Genomic DNA, 18,422 nt, shown 5'->3' with positions numbered 1-18,422 from the left:
CTGTCCTGGAACTAGCTCTTATAGACCAGGCTGGCCTCGAACTCACAGAGATCTGCCTGTCTCTGCCTCCAGAGTGCTGGGATTAAAGGCGTGCGCCACCACTGCTCAGCTCTCCTTCCACTTTTACTTGGGTTCCAGGAGTCAGAACTCAGGTCACCAGGCTTGTACCACGGGAACTTTACCCACTGAACCATCTTGTTGGCCCTTGATGAAAACGTTAATAGAGTAGTTGTCATGTTGTACATCGGGCACCATCATCGTTTGGTGCTTTCTCTCCTCCTCTTTGAGATTCCCTCTGAGTTGCATAGTCAGGCTTCAAACTCGTGGTCCCCTGCCTCAGTATCTCAAGCAGGTAGGATTAAAGGAACGCACTCCCATACCTGGCTCACTGCTTGGCGTTTTTACCTTATTGTCTCCTAATCTATCTACTTGTCCCACTGCCATGCTAGAGGTGGGCAAGTTGAGGGCAGGAGCCGTAAAGTAACTTGACAAGGCCATATGCTGGTCAGTTACTGTGTCCTGGTTGGGACCTAGCTTTTGCTAGCTCTGGAAACACAGCATGGTAGGCACGCAGTCTCGTCTCCTGCACTTCTGTCTGGGAACCTGCTGAGGCAGTGGCTGATTCTGAGCTACTCTTGTTCCTCGGGTCCCACCAATGAGATCATAGTGAGAACCCATGCTGATTAACTGCCACCTGTTGCCCTAAGAGCTGGCAGCAAAGGCCCTTCTGGCTGAGCTCGGTGCATAGTTCCTGGGACCGTGCCTTCAAGAGGACCGTGAGAGAGGAACTGTGTGAGGGACTCCCTGGGGAAGGAGAGCTCATGGAAAAAATGGCTGCCTCTGGTCTTTCGGGAACAGCTCTGGGCCTCTTTAGTCCTGGGTGGGTCCTCTGAGAAACCAGCTAGGAAGGAAGCCAGAGGTAATGGTGTGAATGACTAAGAGCAGACTCTGGGCCTGGATTGTGTACCCAGTTATTGGCTTTGTGGATTTAAGCCAAGCTGCTTAATTAACCTTTCTGCACCTCAGTTTTCTCATCTAAACTTGTGTCCTCTCGAAGTCATGGCGAGGAGCGAATGAGATGAAAATGGCTAGCGCGCGTCGTGACCTGCAGAGTCACTGTAGCTTCCGGGTGAGGCCCTGCCTCTCATTGCTGTGGCTGAGAACAGCTGCTGGGGCATTGACAAGGGGTAAAGGAATGGAGTCACTGAAGAGAGAAGTCCCTTGGGCACCGGCTGAACTGCAGCCCCAGAGTTGTCTTCAGCCTGGATGCAGGATGGCAGAGCCCCTGGTCTGCTGCCTGGTCCCTGGCGACCTGACACTGGTGGACCTCAGAGACCCCTCGTCCCAGCCTCCGCCGTCTCTTCCCAGGCCAGGCAGGCCTGTGACAAGCAGAACCAGGAACATGTGGTCACCCTAGGAACCGTCAGTAACACGGGACAGCCTTGCCTGCTCCACTGTGCCCACCCAAGCAGATGGAGACAGCATGAGAAATGAGAATAAAATGTTTTCATGGTGAAGGGCAGAGCAGCTGCAGAGAGCCTGGAGAATCCCCCAATCCAAACTCTAGTCATTTCTGTCGGTGCGTCTTGTGTGCACACATGGTCACACTAGTGCTTCAGCGGGATGGAACGAACACCTCTCCTCTCCCACAGCGCTTCTCACAGGGAGGCCAGCCTGCAGCTGCGTTCATTGTGCAAGGCTGGGAATGTGGAATTCCACACCTTCCTGCCACACAGCTCTGGGTTGACAGGATGCCTGGAGGGACGAGGGACGCTGTGGGGCTTAAGGGGTCACTGCTCTTGCAGTGCACAGCTCTTGTGGAACTGGTTCTTCGGCCACTGACCATATAATGCTGTCTGAGATCCATGCTAGCTCCCTTGTCTCTAGATCTGTTTCTAACTCTGTCTGCCCTACCCGAATTCCATTGTAGCTAAGTCACCAGTGCCACAGTTTGAGCCCTGGAGGAGCCCTCGATACTGGCCCTTTGTCACCACGCCAGGGACCCCACTACAGGTGTCAGCCAGTTTCCTGTGTTACAGGACACTTGGGGGATACAGGGTAGGGATAGTTGGAATGAAGGCCTCGGGAGAGGGACAATCAAGGACAGACAAGTCTCCTCCTCCTGACAGACACTGCCCTCCCCCGCCAGCACTTTCCAGTAATGTTCCACCCACTGCAGGCAAGAAGCCAAGGGTGAAGAGATCCTGTAGCCTGGACTCAGCCTAGAGGCCCCTTGGGCCTGGAGCCCCCTGCAGAATACTAGGAAGCAGGACCAACTGGAAGACTGGGGGCAGAAGGGAGGGGAAGGATGCCAGGGTCATGACTGCAGTCTAGGTCTGGGAGCTCTCTTCAACAGAAGAAAGCATATTGTCTCCTAGTCAGGAGACCCCAAACCCAGGCCTGAGCAGCCTGTGAGGGCATAGTCTGCCTCTCAGAGCACCAGCTCCTCATCTGTAGGAACAGCAACTGTTCACCTGCCAGAGAGGACTCATTCCAGAGCAGCGTGGTCATCCCCATGAGCTCCTCACAAGGTCCCCAGGGCTCAGCATAGCCAGCTCAGGGAAAATATTGACACTCCAGCAGTGGCTGAGAACTCTTGACCACAGGCTCGAGATGGGGTTTCTCTTTAGCTTTGAAGCCTGTCCTGGAACTAGCTCTTGTAGACCAGGGTGGCCTTGAACTCACAGAGATCTGCCTGCCTCTGCCTCCCAAGTGCTGGGATTAAATGTGTGCGTCACCACTGCTGGGCTAGCCTATAGACATCTTTTCAGCGCACAAGGTGACTTTTGAAATCAGGAGCATGTATGTACAAGGTAGCTTTGAGGTTTCCTTCCTGCCCTAAGACAGAGACATGTTTTTCCTTAGTATGTTTTCCGTGTTTCCTGGGAGCTTGTCATTGTATAGGGACTGTGGTGTGCTAGTGTTCCCTGGGTCAGTACCTGAGCATAGGAGGGACTTTGCTTTTGGGAGAAATGTCCTTCCTTCCCAAGGCTCTGGGAATGATGAAGGCAAAGATCTGTCGAGGCAGGCCCTTGAGGATCACAGTCATTTTCAAGTCAGCACATACTGTGGAATTTACCAGCTCAGAGCTTGCCAGGTAGGGAAGAGGAGGGAACATCGTTCTTAAGCAAAGGGCTCAGTCTCTTGACCAAGCTGGCTTTGGGGTCTGAGTACCCAACATTGCATCTGGGTACCCAGGTCTTCCCTCACCTTCCTACTGCAGAACCAAACCAAAGAACTCATAGGGAGCATGGCTTTGTACCCAAACCTGGCATCCCCAGCAGCCTGTGTATGGAGCCTCAGCATGGTCCACAACAAAGAATGGAAGGCTGCTGATGGCCAGCACCACTTGGGAAATGGTTGGTGGGTGTCAGGATGGCTTGATGAGGAGGGAGGCTAGGAGAGCTAAAATCTCAGAGTTAGGGAGCTGGCTGGGAGCGGGGCGTCGGGAGCAGGGCATCAGATCTGGGTTCTCTTGTGACGCTGCTACTGACTTGCTCCGACTTTGGGCAAGTCCCTTTACCTTTTCAGCCCATGCTGCCCTGTCTTTAGAGTGGGTGGGATTGGACTAAAGGCAGAGTAGGGTGGCAAAGAGGTTTTGCTTCACTTGCCAAAACTGATGGCTTTTGACCTCTTGGGATCTTGTCTGGAGCAGCTGCCTGATGTCCAGAAAAGCATGCCTCGGTTATGTCCACGGCCTCCTGCCTGCCAGTCTGGGATCGGAAGTTTCTGATGTGCTCTGCTGGTTTGCAGACCCAGGCCTATTGTCCCCACGTTTCTCCTGGCGGTCTCTCTGCTGTCTCCACTTTAGCGCCGTTCACTGCCGGCCCGTGACTTAGACACCTCCATGGCATGGAGCCTTCCCTGAGACAGAATCATTAGATTGTTCTTCCCTGGGTGGGGCAAAAGTCAGCCTCCCTGAACTTGTGCCTGAAAAGATGCCATGGGCTCAGGAATAGCTTGCTGCCTTGGGTACTTTGCACCTTGGTCGTCAGTTTAATTTCTGTCTGCTAGAGGTATATAGAACTGCTGCTTTCTGACAATCTAGGACAGTGACAGGGACAGTTAATGAATGTTCTGTGAAATCATCAGGTCCAAAGTGGCTCAGAAGGGAAAGGTGCTTGCTGCTAAGCCTGAGGACCTGAGTTCAATCCCTGGGGCCCATATGATAGAAGGAAAGAACCAAGTCCCACAAATTGTCCCCTGATATCCACCCACGTGCCATGGTGCATACTCACATATATATGCATGCATACACACACACACATAAAATAAATGTAAATTTGAAAAATAATTTATTTTATACCACAGCCCTGTGAAGCTGGTATTATCCCCTTCCATTTTACAGGCAAGGAAGCCGAGGCTCAGAGAGTTAAGAGAGCAGCCTTCTAAGACCAAGCCTGTGCACCTCTCGCCAGATGCTCTCCTGGTCCCCAGTCCTGTCCCCAACCTTCTGTTCTTCTGGCTCCCCTGAAAAGCCCACGGCCTCCCGTTCTCTCGTCCTTCACAGGTTTCCATGTGATCCCCACCATCTCGAGTATCGTCCCGGAGAGCTGCCTGCTGATCGTAGTGGGGCTGCTGGTGGGGGGCCTGATCAAGGGCGTTGGTGAGACGCCCCCCTTTCTGCAGTCAAACGTCTTCTTCCTCTTCCTGCTACCACCCATCATCCTGGATGCGGGCTACTTCCTGCCACTGCGGCAGTTCACGGAGAACCTGGGCACCATCCTGATCTTTGCTGTGGTGGGCACACTGTGGAATGCTTTCTTCCTGGGCGGCCTCCTGTACGCCGTGTGCCTGGTGGGCGGTGAGCAGATCAACAACATCGGCCTGCTGGACACCCTGCTCTTCGGCAGCATCATCTCGGCCGTGGACCCGGTGGCTGTGCTGGCCGTCTTCGAGGAGATCCACATCAACGAACTGCTGCACATCCTTGTCTTCGGGGAGTCCCTGCTCAATGACGCCGTCACTGTGGTGAGGGGTCAGGCCACACCACATGCACATGGGGCACAGGCAATGCCTGATCCTTTCACTGGTGATAGTGTAGATAGTCATGTCTCTCCGTGCTTGTGTGTCAGACAAGCAATGGAATGTGGATTCTCTCTTACTTCAGGACAACCTGAAGAGAGATGCGCTATTCTCTTACAGAACTAGAGACAGCTGTGGAAGTTAGACAACTTGCTAGAGTGTGGCAGGGCTAAGGTTTTAGGCAGTGAGCTTGATCTAGTCTGTTGCCCTGCAGGACCTGAGCTCTTGACCCAGTAGGTCATTTGCTCCTTGGCCAGCTTGCATTTTGTTGCCGTCTTGCCCAATTGCTGAACTGCTTCGTGCTTTCCTTTCTTCATAGCCCATTTAACCTCCAAGGAGCCTTTTAGCTCTGGTGTTGGCTGTCTCAGAATTGGTATGTGCAGGGTTTGGGCAAAAGAAATGGGAAGGAGTCTGCTCCCCCAAACCTCTAGAGCATCATAAGTGAATTTTATAGGTCTGGATTGACTACTTTTTTTGTGTGACTTCAAGCAAGAGACTCCTTCTCTTCTAGGCCTGTTTTCAAGTGACAGAGTGGTCGTCTTGTCTGCCACAGGCCAGGTGAGGCCCAGGCCTGGCAGAGCTCTGTGGGCTGCACATGCCCGTCAGCCAGCTTCCTCAGGAAGCAGGTGTGTGCACGCACATTAGTCCCCTCCAGAACTGGGCTCCTAAGAAAGGGTCTGCACACACAGGAAAACACAAACAACACAGAGGTCCGTGCCCAGTCCTGCTGGCACCGCACTCTGTCTTCTCCAGCCCCTCTGGATGCAACACCTACAGTAGAAACAGACGAGTGCCTCCTAGCCTTGGCCTCACGTCTTCCCGTGCCCCTCACCACAGCAGAGTCTAGCCTGATCATTCAGTTCTCCATCTTGGTCTTTTTAGCAACAGCTCCTGCTAAGGGACACAAGAACCTCAGCTCATGCAGGATGCACCAAAGTTAGCCTGTCATTTTCCTGGGATTCCTATAGGAATTCTCCCAAGCCATCTGCTGCTTTTTCTCATGGTGGGAGTAGTGTGAGCTCAGGCCACATTGGGCGCCAAAATGTGGGCGTATCAAAGAGTTCCACAATAGCCTGGAATGGAGTATAACAAAGGTTTATTTATTTGGGGGTAAACTCACAGTGAGGGTAGCCATCTGTGGTCCTCTGTGTGTGCTGGAAGCTGGGAGTCGAATCCAGCAGAAAAAAGGGGACATGCATGATTTTCATGTGCACGTCTAGTCCTGAGATCACGCCCAAAATGGGCCGATATCTAAAAGGCTACTGACTTAAGGAATTCCCACAATGGAATTCTTCTTATTAATGTGTATCTGAAGCCAGTCGGTACCTAAGTTGAACCCTGCCCGGCTGAGTCTGGATAGGAATTCATGTTGACACTACTGGGGACAGTGACATACTTTCTTCGAGTTGATAACTCAGATCTGGGTGTGTAGGATCCATGCCATCTCCTGACAGTAGTGACAGTGGCGACCATGTGGCCAGTGTTCAGATGCTTCCAGTCTGAATGCAACTTGCCTTATCTGGTTTGCATATCCATTGGGCTCTGTGATAAAATACCAGAGCAAAAGCATCTGAGGAGGAAAGGGTTTGTTTGAGCCTACAGCCAGGTCAGGTCACATCCCGTGACTGAGGGAAGTCAGGACAGGAAGTCAGGCCGGGTCCCTGGAGATGGAGGCTGAAGCAGAAGCTGTAGAGGAGCGCTGCTTATTGACTTGCTCAGTCTGCTTCCTTGTACAGCCAGGACCACCTGCCCAGAGGTGGTACCATCCACAGTGAGCTAGTGAGCTGCGTCCTCCCTCATCAGCCTTTTAATAAAAAAAAATTCCCAATAGCATTGGCTCCAGGAAGTCTGCTGGAGAGTCATTTTTCCAGCTGAAGGTCTTCTTCCTAGGTAACTCTAGCTTGCGGAAAGATAGCAAAGAACAGCCAGGATCGTGGCATTCTGATCCAAGTGTTACCGCATGAAGAAATGGAAGATTAGGAAGCCCCACCAGCTAATGTGTGACATGCTATAGTCTCATGACCCCCACAGGCCTCCCCCGTGTTCTCTCTCTACTTGTCACACTGGTCATAGCCGTAGGCTAGAAAGGAGGACCTGGCCTCTGTACTGTTCCAGTGGCCCGTATGGCAGACCATGAGCATCCCCAGACCAGGAGTGAGGTTAGCCTTGGGCAGAGCACACCTGCTGCTGAGGCCTCTCCTGTCCCCCAGACAGGTGTGAAACACCAGCAGCACTAGGGCCCAGCGAGTGCCCAGCGTCTGCCCTTCCTGCCAGGCCCCAGTTGGACCTTTTCTAGAGCTTGGTACAGCTGTAAACACCATATTTCCAAGATAGTGATGCTGCACCCAAGCTGCCTGGCATCAGCTCTCTGCCCTTTCACCCTCTCCTGTCTGCCTTCCCTTCCTTCCAGGCCTGGAAACTCCCCATCTGGTTCCTGGCAGAGCTGTCTAGGGCTGGATTTGAGTAGCCTGGGGAGCCGCCATGTCGGTCCCTCAGAACACAACCCAGAGACTGAGGGAACAGGTTCTGGGCCTGGTCCTACCCCTTGGTGGCCCCGGCATGTTAGTTGATATGTCTGATCCTCACTGTAGCAAGGAGATGGGTATAGGTATCCTTGGCCTGCATTCCAATAGAGACTGTCAGAACGTCATGACCACTGCGGACTACCCGGGCAGCTTGTTTAAATGGGGATTTGCCAGTCCCTCTTGGTGGATCCCAGGTTGCATACGACCTAGCCCATGCATTTCCAGAGGCTAACGACAGGTCCTATCCTGGTTTATATTGGAACTGGCCTGCTTTGTGCCAGAGAGGCCGCGGTTTATACAAGGTCAAGCAGTGAGATACGTAGACCTGGTGGCACCGGCAGTGGCAGCAGCACAGGGAGTATCGTGCTGAGCACTCTCCTAGCTTATTTCTATGACGTGGGCACTGCGCTTGCTCCCACCTCTTGGAAACTGAAGCACAGAAGATTAGGTTACCTGCCGTGTGTAGGAAGGATTGCCGCTTGGCTGCCCAGCTTTAGGGCTTGCGTTCATGACCAGCAGGGTGGGCCGCAGGCCTCCAAAGAAGAAAGTCCCCAGCCCCAGGCCAAGGTTCTATACATACTCAGCCCTAGGGTTTCTCTGCTGTGTGCAGGCTATGTTCATGGCTGTGGGGGAGGATAAGCATGGGTGGGATGACCAGGGAGCCGTGGGCCAGGCCCTGCCCTCCTGCCCACCAGCCTGCCTGCCCTCTCCAGGTCCTCTATCACCTCTTTGAGGAGTTTGCCAGCTATGAGTATGTGGGCATCTCGGACATCTTCCTTGGCTTCCTGAGCTTCTTTGTAGTGGCCCTCGGTGGGGTGTTTGTGGGCGTGGTCTATGGAGTCATCGCAGCCTTCACCTCACGGTTCACCTCCCACATCCGGGTCATCGAGCCGCTCTTCGTATTCCTCTACAGCTACATGGCTTACCTGTCAGCCGAGCTCTTCCACCTGTCAGGAATCATGGCGTGAGTCGGGCACGACAGGTGATGGGCTGGGTAGGGGAAGCCACTTAGCTTGACATCCCCACATCTGTGTGGTCACCAAGGAGCTCCCCAGCACCTGAACTCTGGACTCCAGACTTCGCTGGTATCCACTGAAATGATCTAGGTCGTTACGGATTGGACTCTGGGGTTCAGGATTCTGAAGATTGTCTGAAAGAGGCTGAAGCAAAAAGCAACCTGTGTTGGGGCTAGGCTCAGTCACAGGAGGCAAAATTTCATGCTGCTTGAAGTCTTAGGTCTCAGTCCTGCCACAGGCTCCGTAGAAAGGGCTTACCAGCATTTACCAAGCCTGAGTCGCAAAAGCCCTGAGGCCACTGTTGAGTTTCCAGTGGGCCATGGGAAGAGTCAGTGAGGGACAAGAAGAGCGGAAGTCTAAACTGGGGACTCTGGGTAGTGGGGACAAACATGCAGAGTTCCCCAGGGCAGTGGTTGTCAACCTGTGGGTGGTGACCCTTTCACAGGGGTCACCCAGGGCCATCAGAAAACACAGATATTTTCATTATGATTCATAACAGTAGCAAAATTACATTTATGAAATACATTGAAAAATAATATGTTTGGGGGTCACCACAGCGTGAGGAACTATAAAGGTTGCAGCATTAGGAGGGTTGAGAACTAATGCCCTAGTGGGATCCTGTGCCTTGGGAGCATTGTACAAGGAGGGAGTGAACCCGAGAGACCACGTTGGGCAGTGCAGTGTGGCCTTGGAGAAGAGGCCAAGGCTCTGGAGTTGAGCGGACTCACCTCAGTTAGACAGTGGAGGTGACTTTATTTTTCCAAAAGTCCTGTCTCTTGTGTGAAAATGCAAGAATTCGCTGGCCCCATGTATACTTAATGTGAGGGTCAAGGAGGCACAGTGGGTATCTGGTCCTTATGCGTTTCTTAGGCAGGTGGTTGGTCAGCCTGTTAGCAGTGGCGCAGCTCACCCCGAACCCTTTCCTTCTCCACCCCAGCCTCATCGCCTCAGGAGTGGTGATGCGGCCCTACGTGGAAGCCAACATCTCTCACAAGTCCCACACCACCATCAAATACTTCCTGAAGATGTGGAGCAGCGTCAGCGAGACCCTCATCTTCATCTTCCTCGGGGTCTCCACCGTGGCTGGCTCCCACCAGTGGAACTGGACCTTCGTCATCAGCACCCTGCTCTTCTGCCTCATCGCCCGGGTCCTGGGTAAGGGCCAGACGCAGGCTGAGGGAGGAATGTGTGACCGTGTGATTGTGTGACCGTGCGACCGCTGTGTAGGGGCTGTGATACAGTGTGAGGCCAGACCCAGGTCACGGGAGGAGTGTGTGTGTGACGGTGACTGTGTGGAGGGGCCAGGCTCTCTGTGTGTGTGTGTGTGTGTGACGGTGACTGTGTGGAGGGGCCAGGCTCTCTGTGTGTGTGTGTGTGTGTGTGTGTGTATGTGTGTGTGTGTGTGTATGTGTGTGTGTGTGATGGTGATTGTGTAGAGGGGCCAGGCTCTGTGTGTGTGTGTGCGTGTGATGGTGACTGTGTGGAGGAGCCAGGCTGTGTGTGTGTGTGTGTGTGGTGCTGTCTGTGTGTGTGTGTGGTAAGGTACAGTACTAGCTAGGTTGTATCGTATGGTACAGTATGTAGAGGAGGTGGCCTGTGGGAGTCCAGTACAGTGTATTGAGGGTGCTGAGTTGTGGGACATGTCCAGTACAGTCTGTAGAGGAGCTAAAGTGTGGGTGTATCTATGATAGCGTATTGAGGGACCGAGATGTGGGGTATCTGTGGTATAGGTGTAGAGGGGCTAAGTTGTGGGGTTTATGACAGCATGAGAGGCTGAGATGTGGGGTATCTGTGGTATAGGCGTAGAGGGGCTAAGTTGTGGGGTCTACGACAGTGTGAGAGGCTGAGATGTAGGTGTATAGTGTATGGAGAGGCCAGTTTGTTGGATGTGTATACTGCAGTGTGTTCCTGGCTGAATGGTTCCTGGCTGCTCCCATTTCTTCTCTGCGATGCTGACGTCATTAGAGACCACGCGGGGAGAGACGCCCCCCCCCCTCATAGTTAGTATGAAGATGCTGGGGATGGTGTCACAGAGAGTCATAGTGAAGGGCTTTGCGATGCTCCAACAGCCCAGTGGCTTTCTCACGCCCTCAAAACCCAGCCTGTCTTAGCACATTTGCCCAAAGCCACCAGGCTAGTGTCGCCTGTGGTTCTGCCCCATATGGCAGAGTGTCCTCACTTCAGTGGCTAGGCCACTGCTTCCTCTGTATCTTACTCCCTTTTCTCTGTGCTGAGAGCCAAGTCTGTGCTTCCCATCACATTTGCGTGGAGCCCTGTGTGTGATGGTTTGTGTGTGTGATTGTGGACACGGAGCCCTGTGTGTGATAGTCTGTGTGTGTGTCTGTGAACACGGAGCCCTGTGTGTGTGTGTGGACATGGAGCCCTGTGTGTGATAGTCTCTGTGTGTGTCTGTGGACACGGAGCCCTGTGTGTGTGTGTGTGTGTGTGTGTGTGTGTGGACATGGAAGCCAGAGGTCCACAGTGGGTGTCTTTCCCTGTCCCTCTCTACATTTTCTTTTTAGTTCTTTGTTTGGAGTTTTCTTGTATGTTTGAGATAAGGTCTTACTATGTAGACCAGGCTGGGCTAGAACTCTTGGTAATCCTTCTGCCTCAGCCTCATGAGTACTGGGATTTTAGGTGTAAGCTGCCTGTAAAGAGACTTTGTGGGGTTTTTATTGTTGGCGAGCAGATTTTGTTTGTATGTTTAGTGATGCTGGGGATCAAGCTGAGGACCTCAGGCATGCGGGGCATCCCTCCCCTCATAGCCTGCACTGTGAAATGCACTTTATTACGGACAGTTCCCAATATATAGAAAAGGAGAGACAATAAGATAGTTATTTCCCTCATGCTCATCTGTTTTAATAAGGAACAATTCATTAGCACTCTATTGTCTCCTCGTCCCTTGACCTGTAGCCCCTGAAGGCCTCTGGGATATCTTCAGAATAGCTGCAGGCTGGGGAACCCTTAAAAGAGCCACCGAGCTCTTGGGTTGAGTGAGCTGGAGCTCCTGGGCTGAGGGACCCAGGAAGTGAGGGAACTAAATGGGCTTAGTGGGAGGGACTTCCTGGGCCACCTGACCTCTCCTCTGCCTGCTCCCTGGCAGGTGTGCTGGGCCTGACCTGGTTCATCAACAAGTTCCGCATTGTCAAGCTGACCCCCAAGGACCAGTTCATCATCGCTTATGGGGGCCTGCGAGGGGCCATCGCCTTTTCCCTGGGCTACCTCCTGGACAAGAAGCACTTCCCCATGTGTGACCTGTTCCTCACTGCCATCATCACGGTCATCTTTTTCACAGTCTTTGTGCAGGTGCTGGGCCTAGGATGGGCGCGCCCCTTCCTTGGGGGCCCTGGCTTTTCGGGTGGAAAGGGCTATGGGTACCCTGTAGCTAACTCACCACATGACTTTGGGCAAGCCATCCTGCTTTGTGGCCTCAGCTCCCAGCTGTGGTAGTGACCATTGTGAAATCAATGGTCAGAGTGTGAAGGACCAGAGTGCACCCAGCTCTGTTGAGGGCCGCGGATGTGACCGTCCCAGCTCAGGGCAGGGCTGCAGTGGTTTCCTGGTTGTTGTTTCTAGCATCGCAGAACAGGCAGCTGAACATCTCTTGAGCCAGGAAGCCTGAGGCCTGGGCTCAGGCTAGTGTCCACTAGCTGTGTTTCTTGGGGCGGCACACCTTCTGTGTCTCAGTTCTCCATTTGTGAGGTGAGGAGACCCAGCCAGATGATCCCCAAGAGTCCTTCAAGCCTGCTGGTCAGTGACTGCTGGGCATTTAAATGAGCCAGGCTTGGCAGAGACCCGTCTCTACCCACCTCTCCAGGGGAGTCTGTGTGGTATGTTGTCCACTGCTCTCCCTGGCCTAGAACAGGTGACAAACTGTTGGCCTCTCTTTCTCTTCCTTCCATCCTCTGTCTTGCATGGGCACCAGTCCTCACTCGGTGCCAGATGGACACCCCTTTGCCTTCCTGTGAGAGAAAGACATGAGGAGACCTCCTGGGTGGGCGCAGTGTCTGTCCTCTCACAGGGGCGAGCTCCTCTTTGCCCTCTTTCCCCGCTCCATCCTCAGACGCCCTGCTTTCTCCCCACTTTGCTGTTGTGTCTGTTCGGTAGATTCACAAGCCCACTTTCACTGAAGGTGGCATGGTTCTGACCCCCTTGAACCAGCCTGCCTCTGGGTCTGCTCTCTCTGGCCCTAGGAAATCCCTCAGCCTCTGTACGGCTCAGTTCCCTAGTCTGTAAAATGGGAACATTTTAAGGAGCCGTCTTTCAGGGCTATTGCAGGTGTTGAAGCCCAAATCCTAGGGAAACATGAAGGACCTGTGGGGGGGCAGTGCGGAGGTGGCCCTCTGTCTGCAGGGGGCAGTGCGGAGGTGGCCCTCTGTCTGCAGGGGGCAGTGCGGAGGTGGCCCTCTGTCTGTAGGCCTGACTTCTTGGGCTGCAGAGCTGATTGTTGGTAGAGCCCACACTGAACCCAGGCCCCAGCTAGACGGGCAGTGAGGCTTGTTCCACAGGTTGGGCTGTTAGACCTCTGACAGGAAGAAGTGCACTTTAAAGACCTGCCTTTATTTACATAGTGAGGTAGAGAGTGAGAAGCCCAGTCCTGGGAGATTGAGGACCTCAAAGGGGAGATTCTCCTTGCCTTGGGGTGGGGGTGCCCCTCAGGAAGACGGGATATTCCTCAGACTCCCTGTGGGGGTAGCAGAACCAGGATGTCTGATTCTCATCTGCCCTCCAGGGTATGACCATTCGGCCCCTGGTAGACCTGTTGGCTGTGAAGAAAAAGCAAGAAACTAAGCGTTCCATCAATGAGGAGATCCACACCCAGGTACTGGAGGCTGGGCTGGGCCTTGGGTTGCAAGAGAAGGCTGGAGCTGGGGCGCAGCTGGGCCTTAAGCGTACCCTCCTTCACCCCAGTGCTAGGTGATCTCTCAGCCCCTGCCAGACTCTAGCCGAAGGGGAAGTGTGGTGTGAGCAGTTGGGAGCCCAAGAGGCTGTTATACCACCCCTGGCTCTACTTGACACCAACTTCTGTCATTAGTTGCACAGGGGTTGGAGGGGCACACCAGAGTGTGTGGCCTGGGCTTCAGGATGAGTAAGGGAAAGGTGCCACCTCATGGCTACTCCTGGAACTACAGGGCCCCGGCTAAGCAGACTATGGGTGAAGGTGGGTTGGGTAGGGAAGGAGTCCAGTAGTAAGGCTTGACCTGGCCCTGGGCCCATTTCAGTTCCTGGACCACCTTCTGACAGGCATCGAGGACATCTGTGGTCACTATGGCCACCATCACTGGAAGGACAAGTAGGTGAAGGTCTGGTGGGCAGGAGGGTGGGGAGGACAGTTTGGGTCCTTGGGGGCCTGGGCATCTTCATGCCTAGGAACTAGCCCCATCCACCTCCCTCCTCCCACAGGCTCAACCGGTTTAATAAGAAGTACGTGAAGAAATGTCTGATAGCTGGCGAGCGCTCCAAAGAGCCCCAGCTCATTGCCTTCTACCACAAGATGGAGATGAAGCAGGCCATCGAGCTGGTGGAAAGTGGAGGCATGGGCAAGATCCCGTCTGCTGTTTCCACTGTCTCAATGCAGTGAGTGCCACTGCCAACCTGGGCAGCGTCTGTACCCATGTTAGCTCCCCCAGCCATAGCCTGGGATGGCCACCGGGGCCATGTTATTTAGCTAGTCAAGGTGGCCTTTGACTTGAAGCCATACTAGGGCTTAGGACTTCGGCTATGCACCCCTGGGCTGTCCCCCACATGGCCTCCTGCTGCCAAAATAGCGACCTAACCTGTGTTCTGTTGTCCCAGGAACATCCACCCCAAGTCCATGGCTTCAGAGCGCATATTGCCAGCACTGTCCAAGGACAAGGAGGAGGAGATCCGCAAAATCTTGAGGAGCAACCTGCAGAAGACCCGGCAGCGGGTGAGGTCCTGCCCTAGCCTGGCGCCTTCTTAGCTGTTCTCCTCTGAGCATCCTTGGCCCTGGCCGCCCAGCCCAGCTTGAGCCCTCCCCTCCCCTGATGACTGTTCTTCCCTCAGCTGCGGTCCTACAACAGACACACGCTGGTGGCCGACCCCTACGAGGAAGCCTGGAACCAGATGCTGCTCCGGAGGCAGAAGGCCCGGCAGCTGGAGCAGAAGGTGCTTGTCAGGCTGGGCCCGCCTTTCACTCTGGATTCCTTTTCTGCACTCTCACCCCAGGGCACCTCCGGCTCTGCTGGGCTCCTCTGAGGGCGTGCACCTGTTTCAGACATAGACACAGCCGGGGAGGTTTGTCAGTGGAGTGAGGCTTTGGGCTTTATTCCCCGAGGAACCATGCGGAGAAAGGGTGGAAATGACAGAGAAACAAGTGAGCTCGGGGGACACTGGGAAGTGGAGCTAAGCAAGACTTGGTGACTGGGTTGCCAGTTTGAGGTGGGGTCACTGGGAGGAAAGGAATCTAAAGAAGCTGGTAGAAGTCAGAGTGCCAAGAAGGGCACAAGGCTTGATGCTAGGTAAGGAGCTGAGCTCAGCTGCCGGGTATTGGGTTTGCAGTACTGGGGGCCATACGGGACTTCGACATGCCACCCCGGGTTGTGTTTTATTGCTATTGTTTTAATCTAGACTCTTGGGGTCAGCTGTGGGCTGGAGGCAAGGCTAGCACAAAGTAGATCTGTTTGAGTTTGCCCAGGAAGGTGGCACAGCTTGCTGAGAGCCTGGGACAAATTCCCTGAAGGCCCCGAAGTGTCATTGTGGGTGCCAGTACGGGCAAAGGGAGTGCCCATCGAGAAACCATTGTCTCAGTGTCTTGCAGAGGACTTTTGCCAGCCCACTGCCCACACTCACCCTGTCTACTCTCTCTGTCAGATCAGCAACTACCTGACGGTGCCAGCCCACAAGCTAGACTCACCCACCATGTCGCGGGCCCGTATAGGCTCAGGTAAGGTTAAAGAGGCCCTCAGGCTCGGTGTTTGTGCCAGGGAGAGCCTCAGAATCATAGGGGAAGATGAGCTTTTCTCATCATGACGTCTTCTCAAGCCTTGAGTTATGCCCACACTGGGAGGGCTGGGTGTTCACAGAGAGGGCAGCATAGCTCTGCTCTGAAACCCAGGCACAGAGGTGCTGCCAGGGGTAGGGGGGAACTCAGGGTGAGGACTGCAGTGGGCAACAGCACAGAGCATCCGGTAGGGAGGCAGGGAGGCAGAAGTCACTAGTCCATGAAGAGGAACGGGGGCAGTCGTAGGCCTGCAGGTCATGGCTCGGGAAAGAGCCCCATTTCTTTCTCTTAAAAAGAAAATTATTTAACTATCTTATGTGCATTGGTGTGAGGGTGTCAGATCCCCTGGAACTGGAGTTACAGACAGTTATGAGCTGCCATGTGGGTGCTGGGAATTGAACCCTGGTCCTCTGGAAGAGCAGCCAGTTCTCTTAACTGCTGAGCCATCTCTCCAGTCCCAAAGCTGGACACCAGTGGGAACCCCTGGCCCAAGGAGAGCAACCGTGTGATGGAAGAGCAGCTGGTAACAGGCATGAAGCCCTTAGACACAGATGCACTCATGGGAAGGTCTGAGAGCCACTAGCACAGGCTGAAGGGGTCCCTGAGGTGTGGCACACACTGAGCAGGGCTGGGGTGGGGGAGGGGAGCCCGTACACCCGTCCATGCTTTGATTTCAACCCGCAGATCCGTTGGCCTATGAGCCCAAGGCAGATCTGCCTGTTATCACCATCGACCCAGCGTCCCCACAGTCACCCGAGTCTGTGGACCTGGTGAATGAGGAGTTGAAGGGCAAGGTCCTAGGACTAAACCGGAATCCAACAAGGATGACTCGAGAGGAGGAAGATGAAGATGAGGATGGTGTCATCATGATGCGGAGCAAGGAGCCCTCATCTCCAGGCACCGATGATGTCTTCACTCCTGGACCAAGTGACAGCCCCAGCTCCCAGAGGATACAGCGCTGCCTCAGTGACCCAGGCCCTCACCCCGAGCCCGGGGAGGGAGAGCCTTTCATCCCCAAAGGGCAGTAGGCCCAGGCCAGTGGGTGTCCCATAGACTCTCCCACAGAGTGGGGGCTGGGTGCTCCCCTTGCCCTTTGACCTGGATTGGTCCTGCCCCCTTCCTACGCATGGCAGCTGGGTCCACAGCCCCCACTGCAGCACGGCTTGCCCCTGCCTCCTGGGAAGTGTCCTCTCCCACCAGAACTGCCTTTCCAACCATTGGGCAGAGAGTTGGCTGGTGAGGCAGGCTCTGCCCTCTCTAGATCCAGGCTCTCTCGTCCTGGAACCAGGGCTCCACGAGGCCCTCCCTTCCCACAGCCCTCTCTTCATCCAGACCAATTTTCCATCTTTGATCATCATTTCTAACCAAAGAGCCACTGGCTCCACTGTGGCCCTACCAGGAAAGGAAGGAGACGAACCTTCCTTGGCTTTGACGGGGCCTCCTGAATCAGAGGACAACAGGCATGTGGTTGGGAGACAGAGGGGGACCCATGGCCGACCCACGCTATTCCTGCCAGCCATGGCACCCTGGCCCGCCACCTGAGCTGCCCTCACTCTGAGCTGCTGGCTCAGGGTACCTCTGAGCTCCTGCTGGGTGCTGTGACTCGGGGGATGAGGACCACGGGCCTTCTGGGGCTGGTGCTGGGAGGGCTGCCCGGGCTCCAGGTAGTGCTGCCTTCTTACATTGTTTGCACCTCCACGTAAGTACGATTCCGTTTGCACAGAGGCACTCCTGTTTTCAGACCCTTGGAGACCTCCACACCAGTCAGTCCCACCTCCCTTCCTCCTTCCTTCCTGCTGTCTACCACCTTCCCCTAAATCGAACCTCTGCCTGCTGGGCTCTTGCCCACGGCACTGATTGAGATGTGGCCCAACTTGTCGGGATTCAAGCTCACGAGCAAGGGGTACCTTGCTCACGGGCCTGCTTTACTTCTGTTGGCCTGTTCCACCCCCACCCCCATCCAGACCCCTCTCTTACCTGCATACATAGCTTGTAGTAAAGCCCAGCCCTGGGAATAAGGCTTCCGCTGAGGGTGCCCTGTCCTGGCCAGGGCTGCTGGAGTAGACAGAGCACTGGACCCCAGAGGCCTTTGCTCATAAGCACATACTCCCTTCTGCCACCATGGTTGGGCACAAGCCCATGGGTGCCTGTCCAGCCCCCAAGCACTCCCTTCCCAGGATTGTGCAGTAGTCAGAGGGGTTCCTCCTAGGGGATGGGGCCATGCTGTCTCTTCTCCATGCAAGTGCTGTTTTGGGCAGGAGTTGCCATGCAAGGTGACATCGACAACCATGTACAAAGCCACTGCAGCTGCCGCCGCTCTGCACCTGTACAAAAGAAACTGAACCTTTTTCATATTCTAATAAATCAATGTGAGTTTTTTATAAGAGTTCAGGGCTGCTTGCTGGGAACAAAGGCACCTGAGGAACTAGGTTCAGAGCCTGGCACAGAGACACCACCATCATCTGCTGGTGGGGTTGATACCGTGTGCCAAGTGCTGGAGATACGGTGTGATGGGGTACAATGTCTGCGCTCAGGGCCTCAGCTCGGTGCTGAAGGGCAGCGGTTCCCAGTGCCCACACGGCTAGAAACCCTGGTGTGTGAGTGGGGGCAGCAGGCTGTTATCAGGGAGACTCCTGACTGGCACCCAGGGCTGGCTCCCGCCAGTGGGAGACATTCAGGCCCAAGGGAGGCCAGTGCGAGTTTTCTCTCCTTTTCCCTAACAAGTCTGTTTGCTCTGCTTGATAAAAGGCAGTAAGTCTGGCTCTGAGGAACAGAGGGGAAAGATGGGACCTTGTAGTTTATGTTTGGGATCTGAGGGCAGTGCAAAGCCTCTGAAGCCCTGTGCTCTCATCTGGGAAAGCAGGACCATACAGTCCCTGTATGTACCCTGTT

At 54.4% G+C, this 18,422-nt stretch overlaps 1 protein-coding gene across 1 annotated transcript in view; it reads left to right on the top strand.

Moving 5' to 3' along the window:
• Positions 1-17,914, top strand: part of Slc9a1 (solute carrier family 9 member A1) — a 57,259-nt gene extending 39,345 nt beyond the window's left edge. Inside the window, exons 2-12 of the mRNA XM_038335019.1 lie at positions 4,511-4,971; positions 8,264-8,514; positions 9,504-9,721; positions 11,670-11,872; positions 13,299-13,388; positions 13,789-13,859; positions 13,970-14,143; positions 14,363-14,477; positions 14,594-14,695; positions 15,401-15,473; positions 16,215-17,914. Coding sequence (XP_038190947.1) covers positions 4,511-4,971; positions 8,264-8,514; positions 9,504-9,721; positions 11,670-11,872; positions 13,299-13,388; positions 13,789-13,859; positions 13,970-14,143; positions 14,363-14,477; positions 14,594-14,695; positions 15,401-15,473; positions 16,215-16,558 — 2,102 coding nt within the window. The 3' untranslated portion in view covers positions 16,559-17,914. The remainder of the gene's footprint in view (positions 1-4,510; positions 4,972-8,263; positions 8,515-9,503; positions 9,722-11,669; positions 11,873-13,298; positions 13,389-13,788; positions 13,860-13,969; positions 14,144-14,362; positions 14,478-14,593; positions 14,696-15,400; positions 15,474-16,214) is intronic.
• The last annotated feature ends 508 nt before the right edge of the window (positions 17,915-18,422 follow it).

This window comes from Arvicola amphibius, chromosome 6 (genome assembly GCF_903992535.2).
Source record: "Arvicola amphibius chromosome 6, mArvAmp1.2, whole genome shotgun sequence".
NCBI lineage: Eukaryota > Metazoa > Chordata > Mammalia > Rodentia > Cricetidae > Arvicola > Arvicola amphibius.
Note: the sequence above shows the minus strand (reverse complement) of the source record. Positions and strands in the feature narration are given on the sequence as shown.